Source organism: Astatotilapia calliptera, chromosome 11 (genome assembly GCF_900246225.1).
Source record: "Astatotilapia calliptera chromosome 11, fAstCal1.2, whole genome shotgun sequence".
Lineage (NCBI taxonomy): Eukaryota > Metazoa > Chordata > Actinopteri > Cichliformes > Cichlidae > Astatotilapia > Astatotilapia calliptera.
In genome coordinates, this window is record NC_039312.1 from 27365313 (window position 1) to 27381328 (window position 16016).

The 16016-nt window shown below is 37.2% G+C and overlaps 1 protein-coding gene across 1 annotated transcript; it reads right to left on the reverse strand.

The window, feature by feature from the left end:
* Positions 1–3081: 3081 nt before the first annotated feature.
* On the reverse strand, positions 3082–5189 carry LOC113031540 (uncharacterized). Its single transcript, XM_026183690.1, has 5 exons — positions 5131–5189; positions 4780–4941; positions 3838–4335; positions 3685–3745; positions 3082–3432 (listed from the first exon to the last, which is right to left on the reverse strand). The coding sequence occupies exons 2-5, from the start codon at positions 4928–4930 to the stop codon at positions 3366–3368; spliced, it is 777 nt and encodes a 258-aa protein (XP_026039475.1). The 5' UTR covers positions 4931–4941; positions 5131–5189; the 3' UTR covers positions 3082–3365.
* Between the last annotated feature and the right edge of the window lie 10827 nt (positions 5190–16016).

Sequence of the window (16016 nt, forward strand, 5' to 3'; positions counted from 1 at the left end):
CTGGCCCATTTAGCATTAAATCATCCAACACCTGACTTTCACTGCTTTCATTGACTTGAACATCCCCATATGGAAAAGATATATATAAATCTTATAAAGTTTGTATCTGTCTTGTGTGAAACTTGTATGAAAAGCATACAAGAGTGAATACAGACATAAGATCCCTTGAAAAAATTATATAAATGAAAGTTGTATGTTTTGGACACTTACTAAAACAATATATGAAAGTAATGAGTAAATCATATAAGTTATTAATATTTCTTTTCCATATGGGTCAAGTCAACGCACCCAAAAGGATTATACAGGCACAGATGAGGGAGTAGACTTCACTGAAACTTTTGTGTTTGATGTATTTAGGAGGTGCAAAATGTTTCTCGGAACAGAGTGGAACAGATCTGAAGTCACAATGATGAAAGGTGTGATCGCACCTTTTACTAAGATGACTTTTATTTGCACCCCCCATCCCCTCCCTACTGTTTCTAAACAGTCTAAGCATATAAGATGATATCTGTTAAATCTTCTCACAAATTTCTCACAAAGTGCAAACATTCCCCATTAGGACTTGTGCTTCCGAAATGTCTGGCTGTAATTATCTTCACATTAGGAGAAACATCTGTTAGTCAGACCTTAACTTCATCTGGTTCACTACCACTATTACCTTTTTCCCACTAGTTACTAGGTTCAACTTGATTTGGGGGTTTTCCATTAGGTGGTAGTACTTGGTAGCAAGTATGTTTTTAGTACCTGCTTGGCCAGGATTCCAAATGAGCCGAGTCAGACCAAAAATTTGACATCAAAAGATTCTATACCACAGTCTGACAAAAAGCTATAGACTAAGCAGCAGATATACTATCGCCTGAACATCCTCCATTGTTGTGTTGTGCTTGTGTTGCATACAAATGACATCATGGGACTTTAGGCCACATTGCTATAGTGACCCCAAGGACATTGAGTTGGTACTCGGTCATAATGACAAATGACTGAACAGGGGCGACTAGAGTGACTAGGTTCTAGTGGGAGTGAGACCCCCCCCCCCCCCCCAATGTTTTAAATGGTTCACTAATTTTAACTGGAAAATGATCTTCAATTACAACATTATTATTATTATTATTATTATTTATATGCAGAGGAATCATGAAGGAACAGAGACTCTTCCTTCTCTTTTTCATTATTCATTATTATACCAAGAGACGGTACTTTGAAAAAATTGCATGCATCGGTAATGTGGACCCGTATGAAATAAGGAAGTGGAGTGGAAACCCAGATGACCTACCGCCTTTGTCCTATCCCGATATCTTTGCATACCTTGTCTGTGGAGTCAGCGCATACACAGCAAACCAGTTTAAGAATTATACATCCCTGGAGGCCCACATCCAATTCACAAATGGCTGGGTGCAAGATTTGTCCATCTTTAAGCCTCCACGCTGCGAGTACGTTGTCGTTAAGACATAGGTAAGTCGGTTTGAACTTGATAACTTTCTAAACAACTTCCTTGTTACAGTTTTTGATTTGCACGTGCAACGTGCTGCTCTAAATAGCCTGTAATGTTTCATTTTGTGGTTCAAGATTGATGCCAGCTGTGTGTTGCCATGTAAATAGTTTGCATTTCATTTTTATGTACTTGCTAAGTACATGTGAACAGATCAAGAATAAAAAACAAACAAACAAATATACTATTCTTTTCTGTTTTATTGAAACTACTTCACACAAAGTACAATTATTTACAATGAACTACACATGCAACACAACAGCTTTATGAATAGTCAACAAGAGCAAGTTTCATTTGGCCCTGGTTTGACAACCACACTGGGGCACATATTCACCAAAACACAGCAAACCTTAACAATCTTATCGAGCAGTGTTGTGTTTATTTCTGCTCTGCCCTGTTCATTGCACACACAATACTTCGTCTGCCCTTTAGCTTCCGTGATGCTGTCTGTCCGCTCCCCACTTCTGTCAGATCTTCATCAATCACTTCTGCACAGGGCACACCTTCAGACTCTGCAGCTGCATAACAAAAGCCTGTAAGATAAAATTAGTGCATACACATAAGGTAAATGTACACCAATATTCCAATGACAGGTGTGTGATTCATCTGGAAGTTATGTGCGGATTAGTGTACAGTGATAGCAATTTAGTATGTTTTTAGAGCTCAAACCAACAAAAAGCTGGGGATTGCACAGAACTCGATATCCGCTCGTCTCACTGCTGCAATGCAAGCCTGACGTCTTTGTTTAGTAATATCGGATACATGGGATCCCTTACGTTGCCTCCAGGATGGAAAACGATGAAAAGAGAGCCCATTATCCAGCTTCTTGCCTTCACGATCGTGTGATCTAACGTTGCAACTGACAACACAACACGTACGAACCATAGCTGAAGCTGTATCCTGTGTCTGGCCTACTGTCATGGCGGAAGGGGGCGTGGCCCACCTCCCGTGACATCACGCTCCAAAGCCCTATATTGAATGCTGATAAGTACGTGAATGCCAGATAGAAAGTACTTAGGGAAAAAGTCACTATATGACAGTGTGTGGGAATGAGTGAATTATACTTGAGTGCTCAGTCAAAGTAGAAAAGGATTTTAAAAGAACTAGACTATTATAATTACTACTATAGGGTCCAAAGTGGAATATCTCATTCAGAAAGGTCACCTGAGGCAAAGTGTAAATAGGAGCTGAAACACATGGAAAGAGGTCCTTTATAATCTGCCAACTTCAAGGACAAACAGGAAAAAAGGAATATATGTGTTAACAGTAAGTCTTAACATTTGGTCCTGAGGTTTTACTGTATAAATATCTCAGTTTAATCCATTTTTATTTCATATGAGAATAATTTTAATGGTTTGCACAGTAGCCAATTGCTTGGTTTATTTCTGATTAATGAAATACCTTTAAGTCTCCTGGTTGGAGCAAAATTTTATCTCTCATGCTTTCAGGGTTATTTTTCGTATGGTGGTGCACATGTCGTGGTGTTAAATAAACGTGAAGCAACAGGTAGTCTTCATGAGATTGAAGCAGTTTTGTCATTACTATTAAAAGTACTATACATATATAATAACACAAACACAAAGATGCTGCAAGTCAATATTTATTGAAAGAAAAGAAATAGATGTAAAGCGTTGAGTTTTAGACTTTTGAAAAAGTAATCATTACTTTGTAGGAATTTGAGGGCTGATTAGGTCTATTGGCATTACTATTAAAACATACAGGTACAAAGCAACGGTTACTGAATGATCCACCAACCAAACAAACAAACAAACAAAAAATGCTGTTTGGTTGGTAATGGAGCATGCGGTTCCTCAATCACAGCTCACGGAAGGTGGATCTCATTAGGAAATTGTAGCAACCAAGATCTCACAGCCATTTAGTCACATTCCTCAAAGAAATCCCTGGTGCGACGACATGACTTCGAGGCACTTTTCATGATCTCCCTGTTTGATTAAAACAAAAGGCAGTTATTAGGCAACACAATAATGGTGTTCAATCCTTGCAGCAGTGTTAAAGACTAAATGCTTTGGAGACGTGATTATGGCCCAACACCTTACTGAATTTTTTAGCTGTTTTTCAGTATATGGATATTATGAATAAATCAGCAAATTAATGTGTCACACAATAATATGACATTTTTTCAAAGCTTTGGTTATTTATCTGACCTATTTGTGTTGTGCTTTCCAGAAACTTACTTCCAGTAACCAGTCTTGACAACACAAGCAATATCATCAGTTATGTCATCATCAGTAAAAGCTGCAAGGAAAAAAGAAACCATTTTTAATATACACAATAAAAAAGCAACATTTAAACAGTAAATCTGTGTTTGCTTGTTTGCAAGGACTCACCTGTGCAGGAGGCATGGCACATACTTTTGGATGGACATAATCCCGAATCACAGAACTCTCTGTCAGACAGCTGAAAGAGCCCGTAAAGGTTTTTGGATTCGTCATCGTCCTCACTGCTCGTTTCATCCTCGTCTTCCATTTCACTGTCATCCTTGTGCTCCTCTTCACTAAACTTTTTCCCCTTCTCACTGTGTGAATCAGCATCACGCCTTCGTCTTTTCACGCCACTTGTGCTGTTTGACACAAAGGTTGTGTTCCCTGAGCTGATGGTGGAGTTGACAGTAGTTATAGTGTTAGTAGTAGCAGTAGTGGTGCTGGTCAGGTCTATGGTTGTTGAATTGGTGTTTGTCACTGTGGCTGCTCCAGTGATCGTATTGTTGCCTCCGCTTGTGGAGGGGGTTGTGACCACCGCTGGGTTTGGTGCGGTAGGGATGCACTTGCCAAATGACTTGACTAACTTGGTGTTCAGATCAGACCTCCTTTGTACTTCACAGATAACTGCAACAAACCATTCATGTCCACAAACAAGGACAAGAAAGTTTTACTTTGGTGGCTACTTTTTCAGTTATTATCCTCTGTGTTGTAGAAAAATTTCACTTTACAATTACATTATTGATGCAGTTGATAAAGACATTTAAATAGAAAAATTGCATGTTGCTAATATTACTTCACAAAGTATTTGCAGCTAAGATAAAGCTTTATTACTGATTCTGTATTTGCATGTTTAAAGTAAACAGTAAGTAATGTCATCAGATATATCAAATGCAATTAATGTTTTCCTCAAATATAGAAGAAGAATCAAGCAGCAGTCAACTTAAATAATTTTGTACCGCTAAGGTACAGCTTTGATCCTGATTTTCATGAGCACCAAAGTGATTTGTACTTTGACTCTGAAGGTTATGAAGATTCTTTGCTAAGTACCCAAAGCACATTTGAGCTCACCTGTTGCCAACGTTCTTTCCTTCAGTCTCCTGGGCAGATCAAGCATTTCACCGAGCTTTTCTCTGAGCTCGCATTTGGAAACGATCCGGCTCTCAGAAAAACTGGGCAGCAGAACTGCCACAGCCACCACAACAAGCAACTCGAGTTTCATGTCAGCAGTTTCTGAGGGAAAAAAGTGAAAATTACCTCCGCTTTGTATTTGTAGGTCTACAACAACAAAAAATGGTTAAAAAAATAACAACACTATAGAAAGTGAGGGAACAAACTGAAGTTTTTTTTTTTTTTTACATAATAGGAAAACAAATTATAATGACTAAAAAACGTTTTAAAATTAAATAAAAATTTTCTTACCACTTTGGTTGACCAGCTTGCCTTTTCACTGCGAGAATTTTCCCCCACCTGTGTATGTTTACAGACAGAGCCTGTGGGTTTATATATGATGCTAGGACCAGTGGGCCAGCCTGTTTTACTGCTGCGTTTGTTGTTTGGGGAGTTTCGCTTGGGAAAGGAAAAATTTTAACGCTGTCCAAACAATACACAAAAGCCCTCATGACATTAAATACTTATCACCTGAACATGACATTCAGATCTTTCATTGGCTTTAACAACATGTGACTGCATCTACGAGGAGTAACCATACTAGGTATAGACTTCTCTAAATGGTGAATATTCACAAGAGTGGAAGAGGTCTGAGGTCACAGTGATCGTGATCACTGGACACCAAAGTCAAACCAATTCATCTCTCTGTCTGCGTGACTGTTGCAGCCAAATTTGAAGTTTGAAATTTGACTTCAGTCACAGCTGTCGTGTATGTAGAGATAAAAAATAAAAGAGATAAAATTGCAAAGTGAAGCAAAAGATAAACAAAAAAATTAAATAACGGTATTCATAACTGTTCTAATTTTAACAGTTTACTGTTAAGTTTGTTTTCATTTACATAAAATGTATTCTTAACTTGTCCTAAGATGTTATAAGAAAATGTAATTGATTCCAAATTTCTTCACATCTGCATCATTTAAAACACAATTTTTTCTCCAGGATCATGTGTAATCTGCCAGCTTCAAGGCCAAGCAGGAAAAAAGTGTATGTGTTAAGGGTAAGTCTTAGCATTTGGTAAGAAGTTAAGCTAAAACGATCAGCTCACATTATTCAAAATTTTATTTCATATGAGAATCATTTTAATGGTTTGAATAGCCAATAAAATATTTTATTACTCTCCTTTTCTGAGTAATGCTTTGTAGGTTCTGCTTCTCATACTGGCACTCTCGTCTCATGTGGTCTTTTGAACAAATAAGAAGTAATAGATAAATTGAGTTTTGGCATAGCAATGAAAACATATGCAAGCATGCCACTTAAATATAGAAAACACTGTTTCATGATGTTTAGCAGTTAATGGACCCTGTGGTTCTTTGATCACAGTGTAGCAGAGATGGACTAAATGAGGAAATTATTGTGATCTTGCAAGTAGAAACTGATCTTGCAGTCATTTAGTTACATTCTTGTGGCAACCTGACTCTGAGGTACCGCACAATCTGCCTGTTTGATTAGAGAAAGTTATATTTCACTATTTTAGTTCCTGTTATACTAAATTCATTGTATTGGATTCAGTGCCAGCACTTATGTGTACCTTCCTTGGAACGAATGTGATGTCACAATGACACTGGCACACAAAAATCAAATAAATCAGCAGGTGATCCAGGTGATTGATATATGCATTTTTTTTCCTTTTTTTTTTCTGCTCATTCTGTTGGTTTTTGTCTTTTGCCCTTCTCCCCCGTCCCTCTTCTCAGCTGTTTCTCTTTCCCTCTTTCTTTCTCCCCTTCTTTCCCCCAGTCAAGTCTGTCCCGTATTCAGTAAGTGAAAATAAAATAAATAATAAAAGGTGAATCAAATGGACCATTACGGCAAGGCTGGGATGGTCAATTTGGTAAAGTAAATCCGTTGGGCATCTTTCTTTGCCTTTAGACAACAATTCTGATGGCAAAAGAGCCAAACGGGACAGGCAAAAAAAAAAAAAAAAAAATCAAATAAATCCAATCAGTAACTATAAATGACATGTTGTAAGAAATTTCCAATCACAGCTGTTGGATATGGAGAGGAGCAAATATGTGAGTTATTTTATTCTGTGTCTGGGGAAAAGTTTGCTCATATTTGTCCAGCACTGACTCAGTTGGCAGAAGGGTAAAACTCAATAGTTTGTCATGATTATTTTTGCTGTGTCACTGTTTAAGCACATTGAATGGCATTACACATTTCCAGATACCCTGGAACACAAGGTAGACAAAACAATGGTCTTTAGTTTCAGAAGAACCAGTTTAAATTACTCAGTGTTCACTTAAAGAATAGCCTAGTCATTGTGTGACGACAAGAGGGGCTTAAATGTCTTTAAAAATGTTTACTCGCTGACTTACCTGCACTCCACACAAAATGTAAAGTTATTTTATTATTTATATAGGCTTACAGTATTTAACTATAAATGAGATGTTAACCTGATTAATGTCATTGTATTTGAGTATTTGAGAATTGCAGAATGTATCTTCTTCCTGAAATATTCATAAGAGTGGAACAGATTTGAGTGACTCTGATTACTCAAAGCCAAAAAAATACCTTCTAGTCTGCATGACTGTTGCAGCCAAATTTAAAGAAATTCCCAGTCACAGCTGTCGTGTATGTAGAGAAATCAAAATATCAACTCTATTATTTTACTTCCTCCCTTTCGTCTTCATTGCAACAAAGATTCAATAAAGAAACATAAAGAAGAAAAAAGGGGGGAAAAGAAAAAATCACAATATGAAGCAAACAAACTATACAACTACTAAGATCAACAAACTAAACTAACAACTATACACACACAAATCAGAAAACGCTTCAGCAGTTATAAAACCTGGCAGAGAGTTCAGGGTAAAAATCTCTAAAAGGGATCGTCCCCTTTGGAGATGGTCCTGAGGGTGGTTGAGGAAATATCTTAAGATGGAATTGTAGGTGGTTGACAGCTTTTTGCCTCCTATTTAAAAATACTCATACTACTGAAAATTGTTTAAAGTATAAATATTTCATCTTTCCTTTGAAACTTCCATTTTTACTCTATTCAACTTTATTAACAGGAAAGTTTTTGTTAAATTTATCAGTTAAAGTACATAAATTCTACCGTTTTTTTTCCCCTCAGTAGTCATTGCCAAATATCATATGTTGCAGTCTTATATATTGGCATACACATGGCACTTGCAAGTAAATACAAAATTCATTTTTTAAACAATGATTTCATTCATTGTGGGGGAAAAGGGGTCCCTATTATTTTACTTTACCATTTAGTAGGTGTTAAGGTAAATTACATGTAAGTGAAATTACATTTTAGTTGATTGAAATTAAAAAATCAAAATAGACTTTAAAATATGTAAACTAACTGAAACGATTTTGTAAAAGTGGTAAACAGATACGATTATTAGTTTCTGTATTTTTTTTTCTGAAACTTACTAAATAAAAACAAAAGTAAAAACTAGAAAATATAAACTATAATCTGTATGACACCTCTGGCACTATGGTGGCTGAAATGCTCCAGCTGATAAGGTCCACTTTCCCTTTGCCATCGAACTTTGTGTGGCATAGATCCAAAAAACAAGCTCTAGTCTAAAATGTCCCCATCATTAAGCTATTTAAATCAAAACTTTCAAAAGGGCTTTTTTAATACCTATTCTGCTCTTGATGATCAGCTTCATGATAAAATCAAACTATCACATGACTGCAGGAATCTGGTAGCAAGCAACAAAATTGCAAGGCAGCACTCTATACCTTTTTGTGACGGGTTTCACTAGTGACTTACCAGCTTCTTCTAATAGCTCAGCTCTTTTGGCTCCCAGGTGGCTCTTCAGATTTTTTGTTTCTTAAATTAATTCATTACCAAAAATTAAATTAAAACTTAAAAGTAAAACTATGTGTAAAATGAGTGAATAGTATACAAAACAGACATTATATCAGATGTTTACTATTTATATGATCATAAAAAATAAATTTTGAAGTACAAAAACAAGCACACATCTGAATTTGACAAAAAGATCCATGTATACTTAATATTTATTAACCTTTAACTGTTTTACTAGAGTGAAACAGGACAGCTTATCACAAAATAAAATCTAACATAAGAAAAGCCAAGTCCCTCAGCTTTAAGCGGTTGATCCCGTTTATTCTCTCTGTCTTTGACTGCCCTGTTTTGGAAAGGATTCTCTCTCAGGGGGTTGAATTTTTACTGTCGTCAGTCATCTTCTCAAGTTTCCAGAATGTTTTCTTTGTATCAGATGTTCTCACTCTCTCTCATTTACACGTACAAAGAAGCATAAGGGAGGGAAATGAGCGTGTGGTGTGTCTGTAACCTCCCCCTCCTTCCCTTTTGCTCAGTACAGGCCAATGACTGTTTGGTGCGAACACTCAGACGTCATCACACATCATGCAGTTGACCAATCATGTATGACTTGAATAGGAAAAAAAAGAGAGAGAGGAAGAAAAAAAAAGAAAAGTGTCTCAGGCTCCCAGGCAGGAACTGATTCTCGTTATTCACTTCAAAGAGTCATCTCTGAAAGTCGCTTCATTCACACCTGACACTTCACTACGGGTCAGGAAATATACATTTTTAAATATAAATATTGTAAGTGTCCTACATGTGGTGGTGTCGTTCCAAGATTGCTGGGTTGTATGTGTCACGGTGTAGGAGAAGAGGACCCAAACGCTGGATTCAGAAGCAAAACCATGTGCCTCATATATGAAAACTAAAAGTAAAAACTTCATTATTACTTTTTATGTCATTTTAAGCAGTGCATAAGTAAATGTAACTAGTTTATAACTAAAAAAAAAATCCCTATCTTACTCTCAATCAAGCTCAAGTCAATATGCTTATGAACAAAAATAAACACCAGAAAACAGTGCAGGGCATAGGCCCATGTGAGCTTTTAATGATGCAGTCAGGTCAAACTCTACAAGGCATCGGGATACAATGATTGTGCTTAAAAAACCTACAACTGCACTGTATAAATGTGTGAATGGACTTGCTCAAGCAAGGCAGAAAAGCCTCATGTAGACATTGCCCCACCGCACCATCATCTGAACTATCGAGGTCAGCTGAAGTTGTAAATGTGCTTTTTAAATGTCCAGGAAGGGATTGTTTTTAATCTGTCATCTTCAAGGGAAAACAGAAAAGTATATGTATATGTTATGGAGCTTCCCCCAGAATTAAATTTCAATGCATTTTATCTAAGATTACAGTGTGATTGCACATTGGTTAGAGGTAGAGTGTCTACTTTCCAAGTTCAAGTGTCTACTAGTATCATCTATTAATTGAAAAGTTGGTGGTCCCTGGTTGCTGTAGTCTGCAACCAGGGACCACCATTCATTATCTTGCCCAAGTATCCTTGGGCAAGATAATGAATGAACATAGAAAAAAGTGGACATAGATTTGAGCGCTTAGGCAGAGTTACAAAGCATTATAAAGGAACTAGTCCATTTAACATCTTTACGGGGGCCAATGTGGGAAACCTCATTAAGACATCATGTGAATTACTGAGGCCACCTGAGCAAAGCGTAAGAGAAAGTTGAAAGTTAATTAGTTGGTCAGCAGTTGTACAGTATATATACTGGGAATACAGCCAAATATTGTACCACACAGTCATGTAAAATTTATTTAAGCTTTTGGTTTAAGTTAATGAATTGTGAAATAAAAAGTGTCATATAGGCTTTTACAAGTCAACAAGTGCAAAAAAAAAAAAATAACATAAAAGCCTCTGGAATTAATAATAGTACAGAAATAATGCCTCATCTGCATAAGAAAAATTACCAGCACTGTGTCAGCACGAGAGAAATTTATTTTGCAGTTCATCTGAAAAGATGCAGTTGCGCTTTGGGATCTTTTAAACATCATTAGGCGTATTGCTGCACGCTGTCTGTCCCATCTGTGAGTGCAGAACAAGCAACAAAGCAGCAGCTCGGGGATGACGTCAAACACATGGGTCCTCTGTAGGCCTATAGGAAAACCCAGACATTTTTATCAATCTCGAAAATCCCCACAGACGCCCCGGACAGAATGTAAAAAGAGGACATGTCCGGGGAAAAGAGGATGGCTGGTCAGCCTAAGTTAGTCAAGAAGTAAGAAGTGTTTGTGAACTAAAAATCCAGAATGTGGGATACTGTTTGTCAGGATTTGGACAGCCCAGTGTGTGCTCCCGATGCAGGGGAAACTAATTCTGCCGGGGAGACCTACCTTTGCACTTGTGCAGGCGAAGCCAATAGAAAGATATGCTTCATCCTATTTCTAGTATTTGGCTTGGAAGGAAGCTGGTTTGGAAACATATTCGTCGATGCTTTATCTTCTGCTTTGAGTTTATGTGGGAGCCCCGTCAAAAACCTGTCCATTATGTTAGCAGTGTCCACGTGTTTTTTTTTTTGGTTTTTTTTGGTGGGTTTTTTTGTTTTGTTTTTTGTATTCATACCATTTGCCATACCTCATCTGTGCAGGAGGTATGGCAAATGTTTGGATGGGCAATAACCGTCCAAACTAACTGGACATCATGAACATCAGTTCATGGGTTAAATTTTCTTTGCTTAAATTTCGTACTTCAAACAAGATACATTAAAGCTTAAAAATGTATAGGGATTAATGCCTTTTTAAGTGGTGGGATTCTTTTTTGCATTCACATGGAATTCTTTCATATTTAGTTTTCATTTCCCCCCATTCATTTTCTTCTACAATAAAGTAACTGATTAACAAACAGTGACATGACAATTAAAGGAACTCAATGATTTGTTCAGATAATAAAACAAACACACAGTAGCCATAATCAAAATAGTTATGAGATTCTTTCCTGCAGTGTTGGTCCACTAGATGAACTATTAAGTGTAGGAAATTTCCCCCCGTGTATGTTTGCAGACAGATCCTTGAGTTAATAGATAATATATTTGACCCCTGACCAGCGTGTTTTCTGCTGCCTTTGTTGTGTGGGGAGTTTCCCTTGAAAAACCGGAAAATCTTTAGTGTTGACGAAACACTACACTTAAGTCCACATAACATAAAATACTTCTCACCTGAACATGACGTTCAAACCTTTCATTGACTTAAGTAAGATATGACAGCAGCTATTTGACTGTAAAGGAGTTGTGACTCTGATAAATCGGGGTATTATTGTGTTTTGGGGAGTTGCTGAGTGTATCTCCTTTTTTGAAAATGAAAATTCACACACAGATCTGAGATCATGGTAATGATCATTACATTCCAAAGTCAAGCCAGCTCTTCCTCCGGACCACGAGACTGTTGAAGCCAAATTTTAAAAAAAAAAATCCCTGAGCAACAAGTGTATCAAGTAGGTTTTTCTCTGACTGAGGTAAAGGTTTCTCATATTTGTCTAGCACTTACTCAAATTGCAGAAGGGGCAGGGCTAGAGAGTCTCACATGGTTATCTTTGCTGTGTCACTTTTTAAACGCATTGAATGACATCAGAAGTTTCCAGGAAGTCTGACGATGAGGGACACAATAACAATGATCTTTAGTTTCAGAAGAACCAGTTTTAGATTACATAATGTTCACTTAGAGAACATCCTAGTCATGGTGTAACAAAAAGATGGGGTTAGGGTGGGTTATTCTACAAATAGAAGTGCATGAATAGAACTTAATGACATGGTAACTGAAACAAAACATACAATGAAAACAATTTAAAGCATATGAGAGTCCATTTTACTGCAGTCAGATAATTTTTGAATATGTAGCACAGGACTGGATAAAGTGTTGGGGTTGTTACTCAAAGAAAGTAACCTATTACACATTCCTTGTTACTTTTCTTAAAAGTGTAGATCTCTCCATAATTTTCCTCCTCCTGAAGATCATCACACACCTGCAGCTGATCAAGCCTCGCCAGAGGAGCTACTTAGGAGTGTGGTGGAGCTCTCTTCGACGCTTGATCATTATGTGACTACCCGTCAGTGTTTTCAACATATCAGTAAGCGTAAGCTTGCTGCAGTTGGAAAGTGTCCAACGTCCGCCTCTGTTATTTCCCAGGAAGAGCCTGGAAATGAGAGTGCAGCAAGCACGGGGTGCATGGACACTTGGAAGCGAGGACACAGGGCACAGACACTGGGAGGAAGACACGGCACGGGGATTTATTGTTGTGTATTATTTACGTCACTGTACATAAACGCACTGCTTACATTGAAGGGTCCTGCATTTGGGCCCTTCTCCCAGCGCAGCTGTGACAGTTTTCTACATTCCACAGGACCTCAACTCCCAAAGTCTTTTCTATCTTTCTCTCACACTCCTAAAAGTACAGTGACCTGATACAACTTGAAAACATTCAAAATGCTGCTAAAAAATATTTTCCCCCTTCATTAATTTTTGTCACATTTACATGTTTTTAGATCTGGTTCCTGTCCCACACAGCAATGAATGTATTTGAAAGCAAATCTGGATTCTTGGCTCATGGTGCTTAGACATGCAGACTACAGCAGCCAGGGATTGAACTACAAACCTTTCAATTGGTAAATGACCTGCAACAGCCACTCCACACAGGCTCCTTCATGCATTTATAGACATTTTCACAATTCAAGTAACTTGCTACCAGTTCAGTTTTTTAAATTCCTTGGAATTTCAGACTTTCTGAAACTAAACAAGTTAAAAACAGATATCTGGAAGTTATTTTCTCTATAACTAGCCATATCAATCCTATAACAATGAGGGTGTTGCTGCTATTCTTGTAACTCTTTCTGAGCTGACCTGAACTACCAGTGTCACTGAAGAAAAAAAAAAAAAAAAAAACTAAAAAAAACCCCCAAAAATCTTTTATTTAGCTGCTAATACAACACCTCTAATACAACACCTCTCACTTTATTTCTCACAATCTCGCCTGATGATGTCTGGTGAGCAGCACTCTAGTTAAACATTGAATCTACACTAGTCTCAAACTCTTCTCTCCCGGCTTTGTTTGTTTTCTGTAACTTTATTCCTCTACATCTCTCAGTGACAAATGAATTTTCTGAAAATCTCTGAAAATTCTAAATCAAATCAAAACACAAATGTTTCTGTTCACTCCACATTAACAAACAACAATCTTTTTTCGCCAGCACTGAATTTTTCTAGACTGGACAAAGAGGGAATTGCATCCCATTATCCCAACTGTTTTATCAGTGACTGCTTTGGTTCCTTTTCTCAGCTTCAAATCAAGTCACATTTTTTCCATCACCTTAAAATCAGACCCTTTTTAAAGGGGTGCATCCCTGAATCCACTGTTAAGCCCAACAGTCATTTCAGTGCAACTAAATGCTAAATATTTAGTTTCTCAGTTTGTTAAAGGTTTCGCTACTCCAACTAATGAGTTGCTAGTGAGTTTTGTAATTAAAGATGAAACTCGGGAAGAGAGCCCGTTTAGTGTCCAACGGTGTTCTGTCAGCACTTGTCTCGCACAGGCTCAATCAGTTCAAGATAATGTAACAAAATATTTGGCACTGTAAGCCACAGTATTTTGCTGCATCTTTCACACTAATGGATGTTACGGACATTGACAAACTGATATTAGAGTGTATTCATATTACAGGACGGTACAGTATTGTTAGGTTTGAAAGCCTCATGTCTTCCCTCCAAACATACCTCTTGTCATTGTGGCCAAATAGCTGAATCTTTGTCTCCTCTGACCATTAAAATTTTTCCAGAAGGTATTTGGCTTGCCCATGCGACCTGCTGCAAATTTAAGTTGAGCTTTAGTTGAAGGTGTTTGGAGTGGGGGTTCTTTCTTGGTTGGCACCGTCTGAATCCATGATGATGTACAGTTCAGATTACTGTGGACAGTGATGCTGTTTCCAGTTCATAGCAGGTTTGAACATCCTAATCAGTTTCCTATCATTAGAGGGTTTAAGTCTTCTACCAGACTATGGCAAAGTCATGCCACATCCAAGTAACATCCATATGTACAATTCTTTGAACCAATGATCTTGGAATCTACAGTTGTTTAAAAAATGGCTCCAAGATACCCTCCCAACATGTGCAATTCTACCGTTCTTCTTCTTCTTGAATTGTCAGTGAGTTGCTCAATTGGATTTTCCAATTGTTCTGACTATTAACCAGTCCAATAAATCATTTTATGCCGGTAAAGAGAAACTACCAGTTCTAGTCAATCATGATCATTAACGAGAAGATAATAGGCCTTCAACAACACTTGTTAAAATATTTAAGTGAGCAAGCGCATATGTTTCTAGTCTCGATGTATGTGTGATGGCCACACCTGCAGCATCACAACTCTGAAGTTGGGCAAAAGATGCAGCTGTGTTATATATGGGAAGAGTTTATTGGGCCATACCATGTGCAGCTCTTTCATGGGTTTCAATAAATAAATAATTTTTAATGCTGTGCTTTCTCTTTGATTTATGAATTGTCTGTTCGCTTAGTATTCTTTTGGGCATTTAATTAAAGTGATTATAAAACTAAGCATTGGTTTGTTTGGTGTTAATACATCCTATGTGTCAACTTGGTCTGATCAGCCAAGATTTAGGTCCCCTTTGTTTCTTGTGGGTTAGGTTAGTTTTGTTTGCAAGTTGCTGTTTTTGGCTTAAGTTTAGTTATATTTATTTGACCTTTTTTAAGGGACCTGTATTGTTAGTTCATTTTGTATATTTTTTTCATTTTGTGTGTAAATAAAACCCACTTTTTTTCTAAATACTTACTGTGTAAGTATTAACACAGTGGTCCAAAGTATAGTATACATGGTCCAAAGTATACTATGCTTTGGACCATGTGTGGATTTCAGAAGATCCAAAATAAATTTCATCTTGGGCACCCATTTTTGTTCTTTAAAAGTTATTAAATATGTATGCTGTACAATTGTTCCACCCTGGAAAAAGAACAGTTCACAGAAATCATTAAAATGCCCAGAATTACCATAATGTTCATTCCGACGATGAGTGCATGGGCAAAATGAGGTTACATTTTTAAAAAGGTGTTTAAAAAAGTGATAGGAGGAACTCGCACAAAAAGTGTGAATGTTAAGAAACATTGCCAGAAGGGGCTATAAACAGTACCACCTAATTTTCTCACTCTCATCTCTGCAGTATATCTTGTGTCTGAACGTGCTGTTTATGGTATTAAACATGATGGGAACCTTTTTGTTTTTCCTTTCACTCATGACAAACATTCATCATTTAATTTGTCTGTTTCAGTCTTTTTCTTTAATAAGTTAAAGAGTTGGGTAATTCCAAATGCAACTTTTCAAGCACCTGAA

What these genes read in the sequence shown, in the direction of transcription:
- LOC113031540 (XM_026183690.1), bottom strand. Translation starts at nt 4,930, where the DNA reads ATGAAACTCGAGTTGCTTGTTGTGGTGGCTGTGGCAGTTCTGCTGCCC. An exon ending in GTGCCATGCCTCCTGCACAG is followed by an intron (nt 3,746 to 3,837) that starts GTGAGTCCTTGC and finishes TTTTCCTTGCAG; the next exon opens with CTTTTACTGATGATGACATA. An exon ending in GTCAAGACTGGTTACTGGAA is followed by an intron (nt 3,433 to 3,684) that starts GTAAGTTTCTGG and finishes TTAATCAAACAG; the next exon opens with GGAGATCATGAAAAGTGCCT.